The sequence below is a fragment of the Nannospalax galili genome, unplaced genomic scaffold, assembly GCF_000622305.1.
Source record: "Nannospalax galili isolate Female #2095 unplaced genomic scaffold, S.galili_v1.0 scaffold38, whole genome shotgun sequence".
Classification (NCBI taxonomy): domain Eukaryota; kingdom Metazoa; phylum Chordata; class Mammalia; order Rodentia; family Spalacidae; genus Nannospalax; species Nannospalax galili.
Genome location: NW_008342636.1, coordinates 2,555,279 through 2,574,800, shown reverse-complemented (window position 1 = coordinate 2,574,800; position 19,522 = coordinate 2,555,279). Strand labels below are relative to the sequence as shown.

Here is a 19,522-nt window from a genome sequence, read left to right as displayed (position 1 = left end):
ATTACTTCTTAAAACTATTTACATGACCATTTCCTATTTGATACCTTTATTTTCTTTGTGCAAATTTTTAAAATTTTAGTTAGTTACCTAAATAAACTTCTGCCAGAAACCAGGAAGAGACCATTAATCTTGTCTGCCAAGAAGGAAGCTAAATTAGGAATTGAAATGTCCTTCCTCAAAGCAACAATCAGGTGAACATAGCAAGCAGTCTGCTAAACCATATCCTCCAATCTAAACTGGCCAACGAAAGCTGTGCGCTGAATAGTAATGCCTCAGATTCTTGATTTGACAATGCCACCTTTGGAGCATTGCATTTTGTGTAATGAATTTGAGTAACGTAAAAATAATCTTGTTAGAAGTTCAAAATTTCTCTCAAGAAAATAGATGGAGATTTTAATACCTAAATCCTTTTCATCTTGGCATATTACAGAGAGAAGTCTTGGAAATGAAATGTGCTTTTGTAATGCCTTTAATCCTGCTCAGTCCATACTAGTATGAGAGCTGGCCAAAGAACTGGGTAGTGAACTGTGGCCTGCTGGGCACAGACTCTCTATTGCGTCAACTCACTACAGCATGTGATCATGGCAAAGTAGGAATCTGCAGTAATATTTTCTTTGCTCCAGCCAACTTTTAATCTAAACGTTTGGGGCTAACTCAGCAGTCATATGATGCATCTGCTTGCTTCTGACTAACAAGTCAGTCAAGAAAAGAGCTGCGTTGCCCAACTATTAGATAAGTTATTTGGAAAAGGAAAAAAACATTTGTCTATGAATTTGTGGGTGAAGTGTTTCCAAGAAGAAATTATAAATGGGTCCTATTTTAGTTCTCTATTACGAATGACAGGTTAAACATTTTTACAATCTTAAGAATATAATGACTACATCTTTAAAAGCCTCTAGAGACTATTGTACATTTACAAATGAGAGTAAGTTATTTATCTATAAATTAATCTTCTAAACAGATTTGCACTCCTTTCAGTTTGAAAGCTACATTCTGAGTCTCTTCAGCAACTTCATATCTGAAGGGCCTACATCTGTAAAAACATTTCAAATGAAAACACTAAGACAACCCCCAGAGAAGCAAATAGAATGGGCTCTCAGTCTATGTTCGTCTTTGGGCTGCACATTCCTAACACTCATAGGTTCTAACTGGATGCCAGAGGTCATGCAAGAAAATTAGTGAGCAATCTCATTCTGTTCTTTTGGTTTCAGCGAAAAATTCAAGTCATCTATTTCTCATTTAAATTCCATACTTTCTCACTAAGTTATGGAAGCAGAAAGCCCACCAGCCAAGAAGATGCCTAACTGTTCTAGAGTGGGTGGCAGACTAAGTAAGTGCATACTGTAGAGTCTAGGCTCCAAGGCTACAGTTGCCGCAGGCCAAGTATCAGAGATGGGTTCAGATTTTCAAGCCACAGATAAATAGCAATCGCAGGCAGTGCTGAGCCATCTCTAGAGCCCCCTGTATTGGAGTTTTCTTTGGGGGGGGTAACAAAAATATTTTAAATAGTGGTAATGGGTAATGGTGGCATAAACTTGTAAAATCATAAAAAACATGGACTTAATATACTTTAAAGTGATTTTATATGATATATAATATCAAGCAAAAATCACATCAGGGGACTGGCCAAAGGCTCAGAGGGTTAAAGGTGCTTTCTGTGTAAGCTTGGCAACTGAGTTCAATCTCTGAAACCCATGTAACGATGTAAGAACTGCCTCCAGAGTTGTCCTCTGACCTCCAAACACGTGCTGTGCCTACCCCCTCATCTCTGTCTCTCTCTCACACACATGCACATAAATTAAAAAAAAAATCATGTAGCTAGACACAATGGAAGTGAGACCATGCTTTAAAAGCTCACATACAGCTATCAGAATCCTTCCTATAAACTAATGGCTAGGTCATCCATTCCGAAGTGTCCACAGGCTAGCAATATATACTGGAGCAACTTGTGAACTCTTCTTCAATCTGGGGACTATCTGACTGAGGCAGCAAGTAGAGGAGAAAGTCATATGGTCAGACAACTATTACCCCTTCAGTTTGTACAGAGCCCAACACATCCTCAAATTACCCCTAGACAGCCATATCTGCTTTACTGGGGCATCCCTATAAAGGAACTCTAAAAGTTTATAAATAGGGCTCGTTATACCTGGCACACATGATCTTGCTCTCATGTATCACCTTTAGATGTGAAAACCATAGACTGTCTGCAGACTTGTTTGACAGTCTAACACACTCATTTAGCTACTGTGGCCATAGCCCAGGCATCGATAACAATTGAGCAAAGCAAGGTAAATATGTCAAGTGCCATGTACAAATGGGGTGGCTTTTGCTGAGAGACTGAAAAGACTGTTAAAAACTCAGATTCTCCTTAAGACCATTTAAAAATGACCTGAAGCAAGAAGAGTCAAAACAGAAATAGACCACTGAAGAACTCAAGGATGTATATAAGTATGATTTTATTTGTCAAATTACAGTAGCCAAAAGATGGCTTTCTAGAAGGCAAAGCACACATACATTTAGAACAGTCCTTTCTGTTTAAGTCTAAGGCCCCCTCTAGTGTTTAAAAAATAACAGGCCTCACATGATGCAAATGAAGGGAACAGTCGGCATTTATTTACCAAGATCTTCCAAAACAAAAAGAATACTTTCACTTCATTTATGTGGCACAAAATCAGAAAATATCGAACCATAATTAATATTTCAAATTCATGCTATGATTATGATTCACTACCATCCGGTCATCCTTCTGATATTACTGTTGGATTGCTCATAGGAGATTAATACTTTGTTAAAGAAAAACAAGCATATGATGCATATAGGGATTCTGATTTCACAAACAGGAAATACACTTTGTTGAAAATAACAGAAAATGAGCATTGCCATATAACTTACTTTGCTTTTATTGAAGCCACTGGTTATTGGTACGTTCCTAAAATATACATGTAACTTTATTATAGCTGGGAATCAAACTTTTTAAACTTTATGTATTTTAGGACTCAACCTAATCTGTAAATTTGCTAATAAACCTTTTCAGTGCCATGTAGGGGCAGTGGGACTATGAGACTCAAGTTGGTTCTGAAGAATACGGTATGAAGGAACTTTTGAAGTTTATACAGATATGGCCCTGCATAAACCCCATGACCTAATCTCAAGTTCTTTTGAAAAAGACTGACTGCATGTGGAGGGAGTAGAAACCAGTTCAGCTTTGCTTTTGTAGCGAAAGCCTTTAGATGTCTCTTTCCACATTCCATTTCTGGGGCTGTAATAGCTTAGTATTTCCATCACTAAGAAATAATGGAAATTTCTCTTTAACAGAAGAAAACCATGCAATCTTGAGGAGACCGTCCTAGAAGACCGAATCAAGCTATCACTTCATGCTCTTAGAAGCTGAGGACAACGAAAATTTGTAATTCATTCATTCTTACATTTAATTTGTGTGAACTGTATTTAAACAAATGACTAACTTGTCACCCAATACGTCACATAGCTTTCTCTGCACTGAGACAGCTTTATTTTCAAATTTGTCATCTGAAAATATCACAAGTTAAGGGGAAAAGACTGGTCATATAAAATGATTTAAAAAATGTCTACATTCGTAATTGCTCCAACTTTAAGGAATCTACAATCAAAGGGAACAGGAACACAGCATCATAAAGTGCAACATACTCTTTTGGCTCATTATGTCACTGACAATTACTGCAGCCATTCCTCCTAGAAAAAGTAGTGAGACGTTCTTAAAGTCAGACAGAGTTCAAACCAAAGAACATTGAAAAGACATTTAAAACGAGTGTACAAAATGCAATTACAAATAAAACTGCACAGGAGAGGTAGCGTAAATAAAATCCAATAAATACTATACAGTAACATACAAAATTCAGCTTATAAAAAATTGAAGAGCATTCTAAAATATTAATTTTCCTTGCTTTTGAGGATTTGACAATGAAATAAAAATTTAGACCTGGAGTCTCTGTACAGGTTTCTCAATGTTATTAATTACTGGCACTATTTTTGGCCAAAACCTCTCTGATCTGTCGGTCCAGTTCACTTATTATTCGGTCTTCATGATCATACACACCCGTTCTCATCAAAGTATCCCTTTCTTCTAGTAGGCGAGTCAAGCAATCATCCAAGCCTTCTTCCCTTGTAGAGCTATGTGGGCCGCACAGCTTTCCACTCACAGAGTCTCTGGAATCCTGGGGCTGTTTTTGTTCTTGTTGCCTTAATCTGAGACGTCAAGAACAAATACACTGTAGCAGTCAAAACACTTTTATTTTTTATTAATTCTTTGAGAATTCATACAATGTATTTTGACCACACTCACCACCCCTTCCTCACCCATTCAAATGTCGTTCTTTAAAAGCCCATTGGGTCCAATTTGTGCTGCCCGTATCTTGGGTTTGGGGTACCTACTGGAGTGTAGGTGACCAAGCAGAGCCCATATCCTTAAAGAATGTGGACTCTCCCTCTCCCAGAAGCCATCAATTGCCAGCAGCGCCTCAGCTAGGGCTGGGACTTCCTGCCTACCTCCTCCCTCTATGCTGGAGTTTCATCCTAAATTCCGCTTTCATAAGCAGTTGAGTCTAAGCTCCTTTTGAAGACAATCTTTGAAGTAAGCAAGCCTATAAATAGCAATTGTCCATGTTTGAATTTTCATACCAAGCAGGGAGAGAAAGGAAGAGATGAGGAGAGCCAGTCCCAGAGAGTACATGACTCCTCTGGAGAGCACATGACTCCTGGCAGGAACAGTCATTTGTTCAAATAGTCCTCTGAAATACAACACACGTAAAATTCCTCATAACAGAAAAGGACTTACATCTACATCTTAAGAAGGATGTCAAGTATCTATCTTCAACTGTTCTCAGAAAAGAAGTCTAAATAGCGAGGGGCACTGTACACTGAGATCTAGGTGTGAAAGCAAATGGCCAAAGATGTGCAGCAAAACATCTCACTGAACCTGTAAATGCATGCAGATGAGCAAGTGGCTATGTCTGAATAGCTGTTTCCTTTACCCAATCCCTGTGTGTGTGTGTGAGTGTGTGAGTGTGTGTGTGTGTGTGTGTGTGTGTTGGCAGGGGTGTGTGTGGGGGGGGGAGTAATGTGTGAACAAGGCTTTGCTTGACACAGGCCCTCTGTTGTCATTCTGCTATGCACCCAGGCTGGCTGGCTGGCAGGCAGGCAGGCTTCTGGGAATTCTGTCTCCTTCCATTTCCCCACAGGAGCAGGAGTACTAGGATCACAGATGTGCTACTGTACCCAGCTTTACTTGTCTACCTGTTCTTGGGATCCAAGCTCAGGTCTTCACACTTGCATGGCAAGCATTTTCACTCATGGAAGCCACCTCCCCAGCCGTACCTACTCCATTCTAGCCACCTAGGATGAAGGGGTCTTCTAGGTAAATTAATGACCCACACTGCCAAGCTATATGTCAATAGCTCTAATCACATCCCTTTTTACATTATCTGTTTATACAAAAAGAACAAATGTGATTTTTTACACAAATGATTATTCCTACCAAGTATTTACTAAAATTGTCATGGTCACAATAGTATTTTAAAACTTGATAGCTAAAGAAGCCCTTACTGGCTAGTCCCACTCCATTGGAAGATGTCAAGGTATCTGATTCCAGTATGTTACATCTTGATAAGAGTAGCTCAGAGATGATTTCTGCAGTGAATACAGAACACTGTTTCTATTACTGTTCCTAACTTCACCACCTCCTTAACTGTCCCTAATTGCACTGACTCGCTTTTGTATGAACTCTGTTTTGACAGGCAAATTCCATCCTCATTTAAGCCACCCAAATGGTGCTAACCACACTGTACATTTTTGGCTTCAGTGCTATATATGAGAGCAAAATTCTGGAAAGAAAGGACCATATCATAATTCATTAATGTATAGTATTTTCCATGTCTGCAACAATGCAGACAACACATATTTGCTGAAAACTCCACATCAAAGATCGTTATCCTGTTTATTTTTCCTATCAATGTAGTGGTGTCAGGTGTTGTCCATTTGTAGCACTGAATGCTTTAATTTCTGTGTGACAATTTCAAGATGACTGCTAATACTGTTAATTCTTTATATGCCTGTCTAAACTTTTGAACATTTTTTAAAGCAACTCACTGAGTAAAGAGAAAGACTTAAATACTTTCTTCAAGATCACACAGCTAATAAATCACAGGGCCTGACTTCAAATCTGATTCCAGAGACAAAGCAGCAGCAAAACAAACCAAAACAACTACAGCAGCTGCACCCTGCCCCATGCATGGCTTTACTTCTGTGGTTTCAACTATTCACAGTAAACTTTGGTCCAAAAGTATCAATAAAAAGTTCTATTAATAAGCAATTCATATTTTTTTTTCTGGTTTCTATGAGATAGGGTCTCCCTATAGCCCCAGCTGGCCTGGAACTCGCTATGAAGACCAGGATGGTCTCAATCTCAGAGCTCTGCACACCCGCCTCTGACACCAGAGTGCTGGGATTAAAGGCATGTGCCACCAAGTCCACCCTCTATACCATTCTTAAGGGCTAAATGTATACTAAATGTATACTAATTCTCTTCAATGAACATTTATTATGCAACTACAATGTTGTAGGCTTGGACAGTGTTATATATTTATGAATTATAACATGATCCCTGCCTTCCAAAATTTTCTGTCCTATATAACAATTTAAAAAGTACTACATGGGGCTAGAGAGATGGCTCTCAGCAGTTAAGCCTAAATTTGGTTTCCAGCACCCACATGGCAGCTCCAACTGTCTGTAACTCCAGTTCCAGAGGATCCGACACTCTCTTCTGGCCTCTGTGAGCACTGCATGCCATGGGTACACTTAAAACATACAGGCAAAATACTCATACACATAAAATAAAAATAAAAAAGTAAAAAATAAAGCCGGGCGTGGTAGCGTATGCCTTTAATCCCAGCACTTGGGAGGCAGAGGCAGGCGGATTTTTGTGAGTTCGAGGCCAGCCTGGTCTACATAGTGAGTTCCAGGACAGCTGGGGCTACAGGGAGACCCTGTCTCAAAAAGACAAAAAAAAAAAAAAAGGTCAATATTATGTGTTATAACACTATTTTGGTAAATGAGGATTTTTATTTACCTATGAAATTTTGTAGATTACACAAAATAAATCTTACTGATGTCTTACACTTTTAAATTCATATATATGTTAAAGTGTATGTATATAATATATAAACATTTTTTACCTTTGAGATGTGGATCTGTACCTTCCTTAGTATAGGGAAGACCAAATTAAAAGGCTATCATGTTAGAATTTTGTATTTACAAGAAAGGGAATAGTACTGTAATGATTGTACCTGTTCAATTCATTTCTTATGTCCAACAATTCTTGCTGCTCAGTTTTTACCATATCTTTTTCCTCAGCAGCTAGGAAGCGCAGTCTCATCTGTTCCAATTCCTCCTGCTGCTTTTTAAGGCGAGCCATTTGACTCTCTTGTTCCTTCTTAAAAGAAACAAAGAAGTCAGACATATAACATCAGGAATATGTACATTTCCTACAATCCTGACTTGTGACTGTAAGTCATTTGATAATGCCAGTGACAGAACCATATGCTGCCAATTCTGGGCCATATGAAATCCAGAACTTCCTAAATTTTCTCCCAAGATTCTTTCTTGTACTTCCTTTTTGCTATAATCCATGCCCAACTGATCTAGCTGAGCGTTAGAACGTATGTCCATGCAAAGGCAAAGGCAAGAAAGCAGCCTCAGCACAATGACTTGCCAGAGGGGCTGAAGTTAGGAGCAGCATCTTGAACTGGTCTAACTATAAAACATTAGCAGCTGTCCTTGATCACTAAGCCCAATCCCAGTTCAGTCAATGCAGCTTTCTCCTCTCCAGGCTTATAAAAAACTCTAAGCACATATTTTTTTTTCTTTTTTAAATGAAAATGAAATCAAATGATATACCTTAACTTGCATTAAAAAAAATAAAACTTCAGATGAATAGGTAATATTCCATGACTTATACAGCAAGTGTTGCAACAGACAATCTGTCACAACAAACAATGCTGTAATAAAACACCCTACCATCTAATCAGGGATTCTAAGTGCATTCATATTTCTTTATAGACAAGTGCTCTTCTTTCCTTAGGACAGAACTACAAAGAGGCAGAGTTGAGTCAAGAGGTGGTGTCATCTATTTTTTTTTTTTAAAGCAAATTTATGGCAAATGGAAAAATCACCAAAACACAAAAGTATCTATTGTGAACTATTCACACTTTCCACAGTTAATTACTAACCTGATTATAACAGCACCTGAGTTTTGGCTGGGCTCTATATGGAACTGCATAGAATGTACTACTTTGTGCTGGGCTTCTTTCACCTAACACTGTTGAGATTCATTTGTATTGCTCTGTGTAGTTCATCATTCACAGGATTATAGAGCAGGTCACTGAATCAGTATACGGCTTATTCATTGCACTGCTGAGGGACACTTGAGTAGGTTCCAATTTTGTACTATAAATAGCACTATTAGGATTACTATACATGTCCTCTGAACACATCTGTATGTATTCCAACTGGGAGGTACCTGGGATTCAATTCGCTGGGTCACAAGGTATGAAAATTGCAGGATTAGTAAATACTGCCAAGTAGTCTGCATATAGTCATGTCAATTAATGTTCACTGTGAGAGTTCCAGCTCTCTCTCTACCTTCATAATTTTAATGTTGCATTTCTCCTATTTCATTAATTTTTATTTCCCTTTTTAAAATTCTTTTCTTGAGTGTTTTCCAAGCTCTATTTAGAAGATAGATATTCTTACTTCCTAAATGCAACTATGGCTAAATTTCTAAGCACAATTTTTACCAAATTCAACTCTGATATATTGCATTTTCATTATTTTTCAGTTCAAATATTTTCTAATTTGAAATTAGAAATTTGGGCTCGAATTTACAATGGGTTATTAGAAGCATACTAAGGAAATGTCTCAACATGATTGAATATTACTAATTTCTAGCTTAGTCTGTGTGCAGATCACATTCTAAATTACAATCTTCTGAAATGTACTGAATTGTGGTTTAATCTGGCACATGCACAATTTGGCTTAATGTTTCACGCACATCAATAAATGTCTATTCTGAACTTTTTCAATGAAGGGTTCTACATAGACAATGGTTGTATTCACTCATATAACTGGTGATGTCACCATAAACATATACATGTACACTGTTTTTGTTTCAGGCTTTTGTACCTATCTAGATTGTACGATGAGCATATTCTCCCCCACACAAAGGTTATTTACCTGTTTATAATTATGAAACTGCCTCCAGCATGCTTCTTGTCCTAAAGTCTACTTCCCTGATAATACTGCCTAGGCAGGTCTCTTTTGGCTAGTATTAATATAGTCTTGATTTTTCTCTTTCAAAATTGAACCAGAATACTGTAGCTAAGATGTACCCCTTACATAGTATACTATTAGGCTGTTTCCAATTTAGTTTTTCTTAGAGATTTGTCTTTATGGAAGCATTTAGTCCATTTATATCTAAAGCACTTAGGAGATGTGTGTAGATTTAAATCTTTCCCATCATACTAGTTCCTATGCATTTAATCTGTTTATCTTTTAGATTAACCAACTATTGTATGTCAATTTTCCTCTCTCAAGTTATTTTTTTTACCCCCTTCTTAGATATAAAATGCATTTTTAACAGAACCATAAAAAGGACTGTTGCAATTTTGCATACTTATGCTTTATTACTTCATATTTTTGTACTACTTTGTCATGAATTTTAATTCCATGTGCATTTTCAACTCAAGATTTTTTTCTACACCCAGCATCTACTTGCCTTTAGCCTGGTATGTGATCCCCACCGCCTTTTACTCTCCTGTGTAGTGCTTTCATCTGGGACCATTTCCTTATATCAAAACCCTCAACATTTCATTTACTTCGGGTTTGCTCTGACAAAATCTCTCAACTTCTGTTACTTAGAAGTTTGTCGCTTTATGAAGAACATTTTTGCAGAATTTTACTTTGGCAACTACTTCCTTTCAGTACTTTAAAGTGATGCTATTCTACTCTCCTGCAGAATACTATCTTTTTCTACTTTTGGAAAAATTTCCCTTCAAATACTGCTCTCTCTTCATTCTTTCCTTTCATGAGAGTCTCTCTCTTCAATTACATATGAAGTATCCTGTGTGTATGTGTGGTGTATGTATACCAGTATGTGCTGGCGCAGACGCCAGAGAAGAACACTGGGTGTCTTGCTCTATGGATATCCTCCTTATTCCCTAGAGATGAGGTCTCTCACTGAACCTGGAGCTCCTATTTTTGGTTAGGATGGTGGAAGTAAGCCCCAGTGATCCTGTCTCCACACCCCCTAAACACCCCAGAGCTGGAGCTACAGATGCACACAACCATGCCCAGTGTTTCTGTAGTAGGTGTCAGGATCCAAACTTAGCTCTTCATGCTTGCACAGTAAGTGCTCATCTCCCGGACTTCATCCTTTTTTTTTTTTTTTTTTAAGGGTCTCACGATGCAGCTCTGGCTGGTCTGGGACTCTCTATGTAGACCAGGCTAGCCTAAAACTCATAGAGATCCACCTGCTTCTGCCTCTGGAATGCTGGGATTAATGGTGTGTGCCACATGTTCACTTATTCTATTTTTAAATACTATTTGCTGTAATTACATCTTCAATTTTTTTAATTACATGTAGTTTTTGTGTGTGTATGTGTGCATGTGCCATGGCATGCATGTGGAGGTCAGAGGACAACTTCTGAGAGTCAGTTCTCTCCTTCTGCCTTGTGGATACTGGGGATTGAACGCAGGTCATCATGTTTGCAAGCAAGTGCCTTCCCTACTGAGGTATCTTGTTGGTCCCGTAGCTACTATCTTTTAAAAAATATTTTATTATTTTTATTTTATGTGTATGAGTGTATTGCCTGTATGTATGTAAGTGCACATGGGTCTGGTGTCAGATCCCCTGGAACTGGAGTTATGGACAGTTGTTAGCCACCATGTGGGTGCTGGGAATCCAGGTCCTCTGTAAGAACAGCCAGTGTTCTTAACCACTGAGCCATCTCTCCAGTCCCTGTAGTTACTATCTTTATTTTCCCTTTCCAGTCTGAATAGCTTCTGTTGCCCTTTTTTCTAGTATCTGAGTCCTCATTTCTGTTCATTTCACTTGCAATATTCCAGAATTCCCAAGACTCAGAAATCTGGTTCTGTAGCAAATCTTCCATTACATCCACCTATTTTCTAGAGCATAGCAATTGTATTTTAGGCCTCTTGTCTGAAGACTCCCAAATCTGGATTATTTGCTGATACATTTCTACTGAGCAAAAGACATAAACATGCCTTCCACTGATGAAGGAATGTAGTGGCCAACAAGCATATAAAAAGATGCTCAACATCATTAGTAACTAGGGGAGTGAAAAGTCACAAAATAATACTATTAGAAACTTAACAAACTGAAAATTTTAAGACATCTAACAACAGTCAAGATTGGCAGCGCTGTGAAGAGCTGCTTTTTGTTTTGGTGGTGCTGGGGGTCGAACCTGGGCCTTCCACATACTAGGCAAGTGCTCTACCACTGAGCTACACCTGGCCCTTAGCTACTGGTGGACGTTAAGAACTAGTACAACCATTTTTGTAATAATTAAGCAACATTTAGTGAAGCTTAAAAAATATTGTTTCTAAAATTCCATGGTTTCTAAGAATGTATTCTTGTTTCTAAAATTCCAGTTTTAGAAACAAACATTTGAAAAACTGTTACTTGCGTAAGAAATATTGGCTATCATACTTATAAGGAAAATTATAAAAAGCAATTCCATGAAAGACTATATATAATAACATATATAACTACATTACATAAATGGAGAATTACTACATGCATTTAAAGATGAAAAACAGACAAAAATAAGCTATGTCGTTTACAGAGTTTAAGTTGTTTTTCCTCCAGTACTAGGGATTGAACACAGAGCTGCAAGTGAGCTAGGCAATCAGTTTAGCTCTTTTTACTTTGTCTCTGTGTGTGTGTGTGTCTGTACAGAGAACAGTAGAGGGTACTGATATACTGCTCAACCATTTTCCTCCTTATTCTCTTGACACAGGGCCATTCACTAAGGAAAGTTCTCACTAAATTGCCCAGGGACCTTGGACTTTTAATCTTTATGCCTTATTCTCCCAAGTAGCTGGAATTATGGGTATATGTCATCAGGTCTACTGGATATATTTTAACATATTTTATGTGATACAACTAGAAAGAAAAGCAGATTAATTGTGGGAGACAGGCTTGAGCCTAGGATGAAAGTCTTATTGACAGCCATACAACAGGCCCAAGGCAAATGGCCCGACTGCTGGAGCCACAAGGAACGCCTTGTGACATTTGCTCCCATTGGCAGATCATGAGACTGATGCCTAGAGCTTGCCACTCCCTAATCACCACCCTTGGAATTCCAAATTGCAACACTTAGATATTGCAACATGTGTCACTGAACCTGGTCTCCTGTGTCTGAATGCGGCTCAGATGACACAGTCTCCTCACCAGCCCTGGGGCCCAGGACCGGACAGAAGCAGCAACGACAGGAGGCAGCACAGGGCAAGCAGAAGAGCTGCTTCAGCACCAGGCGAGCAGAAGAGCTGCCTCAGCACTGGGCGAGCAGAAGAGCGGCCTCAGCCCAGGGCAGGCAGAAGAGAGGCCTCAGCCCAGGGCGAGCTGAGGAGCAGTCTCAACGCCCGTGAGAACGAAGGAGCAGCCGCCGCTGGCGGTGACCGCAATTAATGACAAGGCAGCACAGGGCAAGCAGAAGAGCTGCTTCAGCACCAGGCGAGCAGAAGAGCTGCCTCAGCACTGGGCGAGCAGAAGAGCGGCCTCAGCCCAGGGCAGGCAGAAGAGAGGCCTCAGCCCAGGGCGAGCTGAGGAGCAGTCTCAACGCCCGTGAGAACGAAGGAGCAGCCGCCGCTGGCGGTGACCGCAATTAATGACAAACATTAAATTCAGGCTAGTAGTTACCACTGGAAAGAAAGACGATGCAGATGAGAAAGACAGTTTAAAAAGAAAGGGAAGGGGCTGGAGAGACAGTGCAGTAGGTAAAGTGCTTTCTGCATAAGCGCAAGCACCTGAGTTCGCATCTCCAGCATGTACATAAAAAGCCAGCATGGCAGTGCACATCTGTTATCACGGTGCTTGGGAGATGGAGATGGGAGGATCCCAGGGGCTCATAGGACAGTCAGCCTAGCCAGTTGGTGAGCTCTAATTTCAACGAGGGATCCTGTCTGAATAATAATGACATGGAAAACAATAACAGAAGACACATGATACTGACTTTCACAGGTGCCTTCATGGAGGTATGCATGGGTGTGCACATTCACATGCATACACCACATACACACACAATTTTTGAAAACACTTTGAAAGGGCAATATACCTGAGGAAAAAGAGACCAAATTATTGCTGGGGGTTGAGGAGACAAGAACACTGTTTGTTTAACTTTCTGTTAGGACAGTGCCACAACATGTGCAGCTGCTTATCTGAGCCAGTGCTCTTGCTATGTGGTCCCGGCTAGCCTGGGACTTACGATCTTTCTGCCTCTGCTTCTGGAATGCTGGGATTACAAATGTGTACTAACATAGCTGGGAAATTTTTGCATTTTTTTTTTTTTAATAATGAGAAAAAGTACAACTGCAAGAAGGAAAAATTACAGAAGTAATCATTTAACTTTAGGCTACTTTAGAAAACAAACCTCAACCCAACACTTTTTTTTTAATAAACTTCAAAACATATTTTAAAACATACCAGAAAAATCCTTTAAATGCCTTGAATTTTAAATCAAGTGTGCCATATTATTAATAATCATATATACATGCAAAAAAGCGAGAGGCCGGCACAGACCCTTCCCACTGCCAGGTGCTCTGGGCTAAAGGCTCTTCAATCAAGTGAGTATAATCTTTATTTTGCCCTGGCTGCCTATAAATCCAGAGAGGAGATGTAAACATGCATATACTAGACTAAACAGCGGCTACAAAGTGGCCACTACTTACCCTCCCACTCACACATACCATCCAAGCCTGTGGGAAAAACGCAGAACTAAACTATGGAACTCAAGTCAAGTTTTCTGAAAATAACCCAGAGCTGACAAGTCAGTAGGAGGGCCTGGATGGTTTCAAGACACAGTTTTTAACCAAGACTTGGACCTCCAACTGTTTTCTTAAACAAAGATTTACATCCCATCCTTGGCCAAATTACTTATAAATTAATCAAATTAATTACTCTGAGTGGATAAGCAGGAGGCTGGACAAGATAGTGCTGATGTCAGCTGATGAAGTCTGTGTTGTTTTAACTAAATATATTGGCTCAGTTTTAAACAGATCTACTGTGCACAAATATGGTAAGGGACCCATGTAGTACTAAATAAAGCTTAGTTCTGTTTCCTGTCCTGGGAACAAACATATGTAGTTTTAAAATATGTAACATAGTAAAAATGTTAAATTTTCTATGACAAATCCATATTTCATGACAGTGATTCATTTTTAAACAATAGCTTTTATTCTGCTTATAGAACTATATTCTGTCAAGAACTGATGTTAGAAATACATAAACATATCATTTAGAACAGGAGAACTGATGCAGACAGCCTCAGGTACTAGTATTCTAGCATTTACTTGGGTAATAGTTTGAGTTTTAAAGTATTTCTACAGTATATTTTCACAAAGGAGAAAAAAGAAACTAAATTGCCCTGCATGTCAAAACAACTAGAACTCTGAATACCACCCCAAGATATTCAGCCCAGAATGTAAGGGTGTCATCTCCTTGTTTTCTAAATTGGGATTCATTTCATGTCATATTTATCTATTGCAACTGTTGCTAACCCAGTTTTTGCATGTGTGTGTGTGTGTGTGTGTGTGTGTGTGTGTGTGTGTGTGTGTGTGTGTGTGTGTGTGTGTGTGTATGTGTGTGTATGTGTTTTAATTTTAGAACTTACAACTTGGAAACAGACATTTATGGTTGAGAGTCATAAAGTTTTCTTCTAAATAATTAGAAGGTTTAATTCACAAATTGACTATACTAGGTCACCTTTTGAGTAATGGAAATCTCTGTTTAAACATTCTTTTGGCAATGGGCACCACACATTAGATCTTATTTCCAAGCTTTACCAGCTGGGCTTTGTCATTAACATTTATTAACAATCTAAGATATGGCTTTCACCGTCTAATCCGTACAACACAAATGTTTTCTATGGCCCTCCAGAGGGATTTGATGTGACAAATTACTGGCGGAGATTATAGCCCCGTGGCTGTTCACCAGAGGTAATGTAAAATTAACATGGTACTAATCCAATTTAAACAAAAAGTTGCACAAACAATCCTCTGAACAAAAGCAGAGAGACAATTCCAATTCTATATTCAAACACAAAATAAATGTGTTTTTAATAAAAAGAGAAAAATTTGGAGTAATTCTCACACATATGAAATGTACCAATTTGATGAAGTTATTAATTTTAATCTTCCAAAAACAGTTAGTGGCAGAGCACAATTCACTGTGAAGATTCTAGGATCGACTACTTTTCTTCTTAGATTATTGCAGCTCACTGCAGTCTGCAACACGTCAAAGATACTTGGTGACTTTAAATTTTGTTTACAGTGTTGTTTCTAAAGCACTAAAGCAGAAAGTTTGTGGGATAAGGAATAGATTACAGCAGGAAAGCATTAAGCATACTACACATTCATTCATAGAGTTAGACTAAAGCTATACCACTGTCTTCTATTATAAATTTTATTTATTAGCTGGGCATGGTAGTGCATGCCTTTAATCCCAGCATTCAGGAGGCAGAGGCAGGCAGATCTCTGAGAAATTGAGGCCAGCCTGGTCTACATAGCAAGTTCCAGGCCAGCTGGGGCTATAGGGAAACCGTTTCTCAAAAAACAAAAATTTGGGGCTGAAGAGATTGCTCAGTGGTTAAGAACACTAGTTGTTCTTAAAGAAGATCTGGGTTCGAATACCAGCACCCACGTGACAGCTAAGAACTGTCTGTAACTCCAGTCCCAGGGGATCCGACAGCCTCTTCTGACTTCTGTGGGCACTGCACAACATGGGTGCACTTACCTACACACAGGCAAAGCACACATATACATAAAAACAATAAATAAAATTTTAAAAAATTATTTGTGTGTGTGTGTGTGTGTGTGTTGCCAAGAATTTGAATTCAGGTTCTCATGTTTGCAGAGACAGTGCTCTTACCCACTGTGCCACCTCCTCAGCCCTGAGACTGTTACTTTCATTTTCTTTAATGGACTGTAAGTTTTGGAGAACCATTAATTTAAGTTTTCTTTCTTTAATAAAGGCAACTCAAGAGAAAGACATTTGAATCTTCGTGATATTCTCTTAAGAACAAATAACAATATTTACTTTGCAAATATTTTTAACCAGAGGGTAGAAAATGCACAGGAAGAAAGAACAAAAAGGAAAGGGAGTAAGTGGAAGAAGCAAAAGACAGTAAAGTGTGTGAGGACGGAGGACTGGGAAAGAGGAATTTGGGTCTGGGACATTTCATAATCCTTTGGCTTTGATTTTTGTTCTTTTTTGGGGGGGAGTCTATGTGTGTCCATGCATGTATCCCTGTGGAGGCCAAAGGCTGACATTGAGTGCCTCCTGTTCAATTGCTGCCCATCTTATTTTATTTTTTAAAACTTTTTTATTGAGCTTTTAAAATTTCACACAATAGTTCCCACTCACATCCAGATCCCCTCCCCAGTCCATGCCTCCCCCTCCCCCACCAAACCCTACGCACTCTGCCATACATGCTGAGTCCTATTCATTCAGGTGTTTGTACCCAAATGTCCTTCAGTGTAAATGTACCCACTGGAATGTAGTCAGCCCATTCAGTGGTCATATGTAAGTCATACTCTCCCTCACCCAGCAGCAACCAGTCTCAAATAGTTCTCAATCTAGTGCTGACCCACCACCTATTGCTTGCCTTCCCTTTGGGCCTTTGTTTAATTGAGCTACATGGGTCCTGCGTTGGATGTCACCACTGCCATAGGCGCACATGAGCAAGCCTCCATTGGCCTGGACGCCTCCACCTCCTATGCTCATGGACCAGCCCTGGGTCTCTCTTATTTTCTGAGACAGTGTTTCTCAAAGTGAACTTGGAACTTGCTCATTTTGACAGACTGGCTGGCCAATAAGCTGGGATTAATGGGTGTACATTACAGCATCTACTTATTTTACATGGATGCTGCTACTTCGGCCAAGACAGATGTGGTGGCACATGACTTTAATCCCGACACCTGGGAGGCAGAAGCCGCTAGATTTTTCTGAGATTGAGGCCAGATTGGTCGATATAGAGTTCCAGGTCACCTGGGGCTATAGGAATAAAAAAAAAAAAAAAAAAAAACAAAAAACAAAAAAAAACGCTGTTCAGGGCTAGCTGGGGCCACAGGGAGACCCTGTCTCAAAACCAAAAAAACAGAACTACTTCAGCCAGATGTGGTGGTACATGCCTGTAATCCTAGCTACTTGGGAGACTGAGGTAGTGAGCTTGAAAATTCAAGGCTAGCTCTAGCAATTTAGTCCAAAGTAAAAATTTTGGTCCTGTCTCGAAATAAAAATTAAAAATGGCTGGGAATTAAACTCAATGGTACAGTGCTTGCCTAGCACACACAAGTCCTTGTTAAATCTCTAGTATTGATAAAATGAGAAAAAAAAAAAGCCTATCTCAGTGTTAAAAACAAATGAAACAGCCAGGTGTGGTAATCCCAGCACTTAGGAGGCAGAGAGGCAGGCAGATCTCTGTGAGTTTGAGGCCAGGGTGGTCTACACAGTGAGTCTGAGGCTCTCTGTGAGTTCGAGGCCAGGGTGGTCTACACAGTGAGTCTGAGGCCAGCTGGGGCTACAGGGAGACTGTCTCAAAAAACCAAAAACAAAAAGCAAACAAACAAAAAAAACCACCCCCTCCCAAAAAATCTAAAACCAAAACAAATTAAAAATGAATGTAATCTGTGGCATATACATATGAACATGACTTAAAAAATTACAGTGAGCTGTTCTTAGTTCTTGAGGTATCTCTATGATAATGAAAGCATGTTTCAGTAATTATTTTCTTTAGAGGAAATACCTTAATCACTAGCTGGCACTTCTCAACTGAGTTTAGTAATGTCTTATAATTAAGTACTATTGTGACAGTCTTATTCAATGCTCAACTTCCATAACAAACACTGTCTTCCAATTTCCCACTCACTCTCTGTTTTAAAACTTGGAATGGTTTCCAATTTAATCTTCTTCTTTGAAACATTTTCTCTTAAGGTGTTTCTCCTTTAGCTTTGAATTACAAATGCAGAGATAATTCCGTTGCCCTGTTTTTCTAAGCCTTCGCTACTTACAGCTCTTACTGCCCATCTACAGTCTTGTTAAGTATCAGTACTCCCAACTGAGCTTCTTAAAACTGCAACTGCAGAGTTGGATGAACGAACAAATGAACTTAGGTGCAATGTACTCACACAACCCTTTATCTAAACTTCATGAAGTTCATTCAGTGACACCCTTGCATAACTGCATGTGTAAGCTCCCATTGCCTTTTCCTTCTATATAGTTTTCTACAGAACATCTGTTAAAACTAGCGTGCTACTAAGAACTAGTGTTATTCCTCAAACAATATTGTCCCCCATTTCCCTCCTGCTATCACTGTAAAACCACATTAATTACTCTACATACTCAAAGTGCTGAAGTACTATGGAGGCCTATGATTTCTTGGAACAAAGGCCACTAATACTGTTCTGCTCAGCAATATCCAAAATTACTATCCAAAGAGGTCCTCACAGACTAAAGGCAGCTTTGTATCGTACAGCCTTTTAACAAGTTTTATTTACTGAGCACATACTATGTTACCAAACACTATACTACCTACATTATAGACCATTCATTGAGCACTCAAAGCACCACGTGAGGAAATACTTCCCACTGTAGAAATGAGATTAAACAAAGAGGTTAAATGACCAGTCACAGAGAACGTTAACATTCAATCCTGACCTTTTGACTTCGGGGCCATGCTGTCACTTACTACCTGGGACACATATTCTGTCAGAAGTAGCATGCTACTTTTGACTATTCTCATCACTTTCCTTGATCCTAATTCCACAAGGCCTCCTCCCAACTGCACTATGTGCAACCTAAACATCAGGATTTTACATTAGCCACTTCTCTCTCCAAGGTGCTTCAGTTTTCGTCAGAGCTGCTCTTTTCCTTACTTGGATATGCCAACTCATTACTTCTGACTCAATGCTCTTGTCAGAAATTCCTGTCTTCTATGGGCTGAAACAATAATGTTACCAGAGGAAAGTGCTCAGATTCCAAATGACTTCAGTCTTGGCTTTACCACTTAGTATCTACGTGAGCATATGTAACTTCAAGTCTCAGTTTCTTCATCTATAAGATGGGAACAGTATCTACTATACAGGGATCTACATTAGGAATAAATAATTAATAAATAAATCTTTACAAAAATTCCAAAAAACAATGAGTCTTTCTGCAAGGAACAATATATTCTAAAATGAAACTGAGATCCTTTTT

The 19,522-nt window shown here is 39.1% G+C and overlaps 1 protein-coding gene across 3 annotated transcripts in view; it reads right to left on the bottom strand.

The window, feature by feature from the left end:
- Positions 1-2,445: 2,445 nt before the first annotated feature.
- Cep120 (centrosomal protein 120) overlaps positions 2,446-19,522 on the bottom strand; it is an 85,004-nt gene continuing 67,927 nt past the window's right edge. For 2 of the 3 annotated variants that reach the window (XM_008838727.3, XM_029566236.1), the window contains 2 exons: positions 7,320-7,465; positions 3,569-4,224 (listed from right to left, as the gene is read on the bottom strand). In XM_008838727.3, coding sequence (XP_008836949.1) covers positions 3,990-4,224; positions 7,320-7,465 — 381 coding nt within the window. In that variant the 3' untranslated portion in view covers positions 3,569-3,989. Of the gene's footprint in view, positions 4,225-7,319; positions 7,466-19,522 lie in introns of all 3 variants that reach the window. The other variant, XM_029566237.1, reaches the window with a different exon arrangement.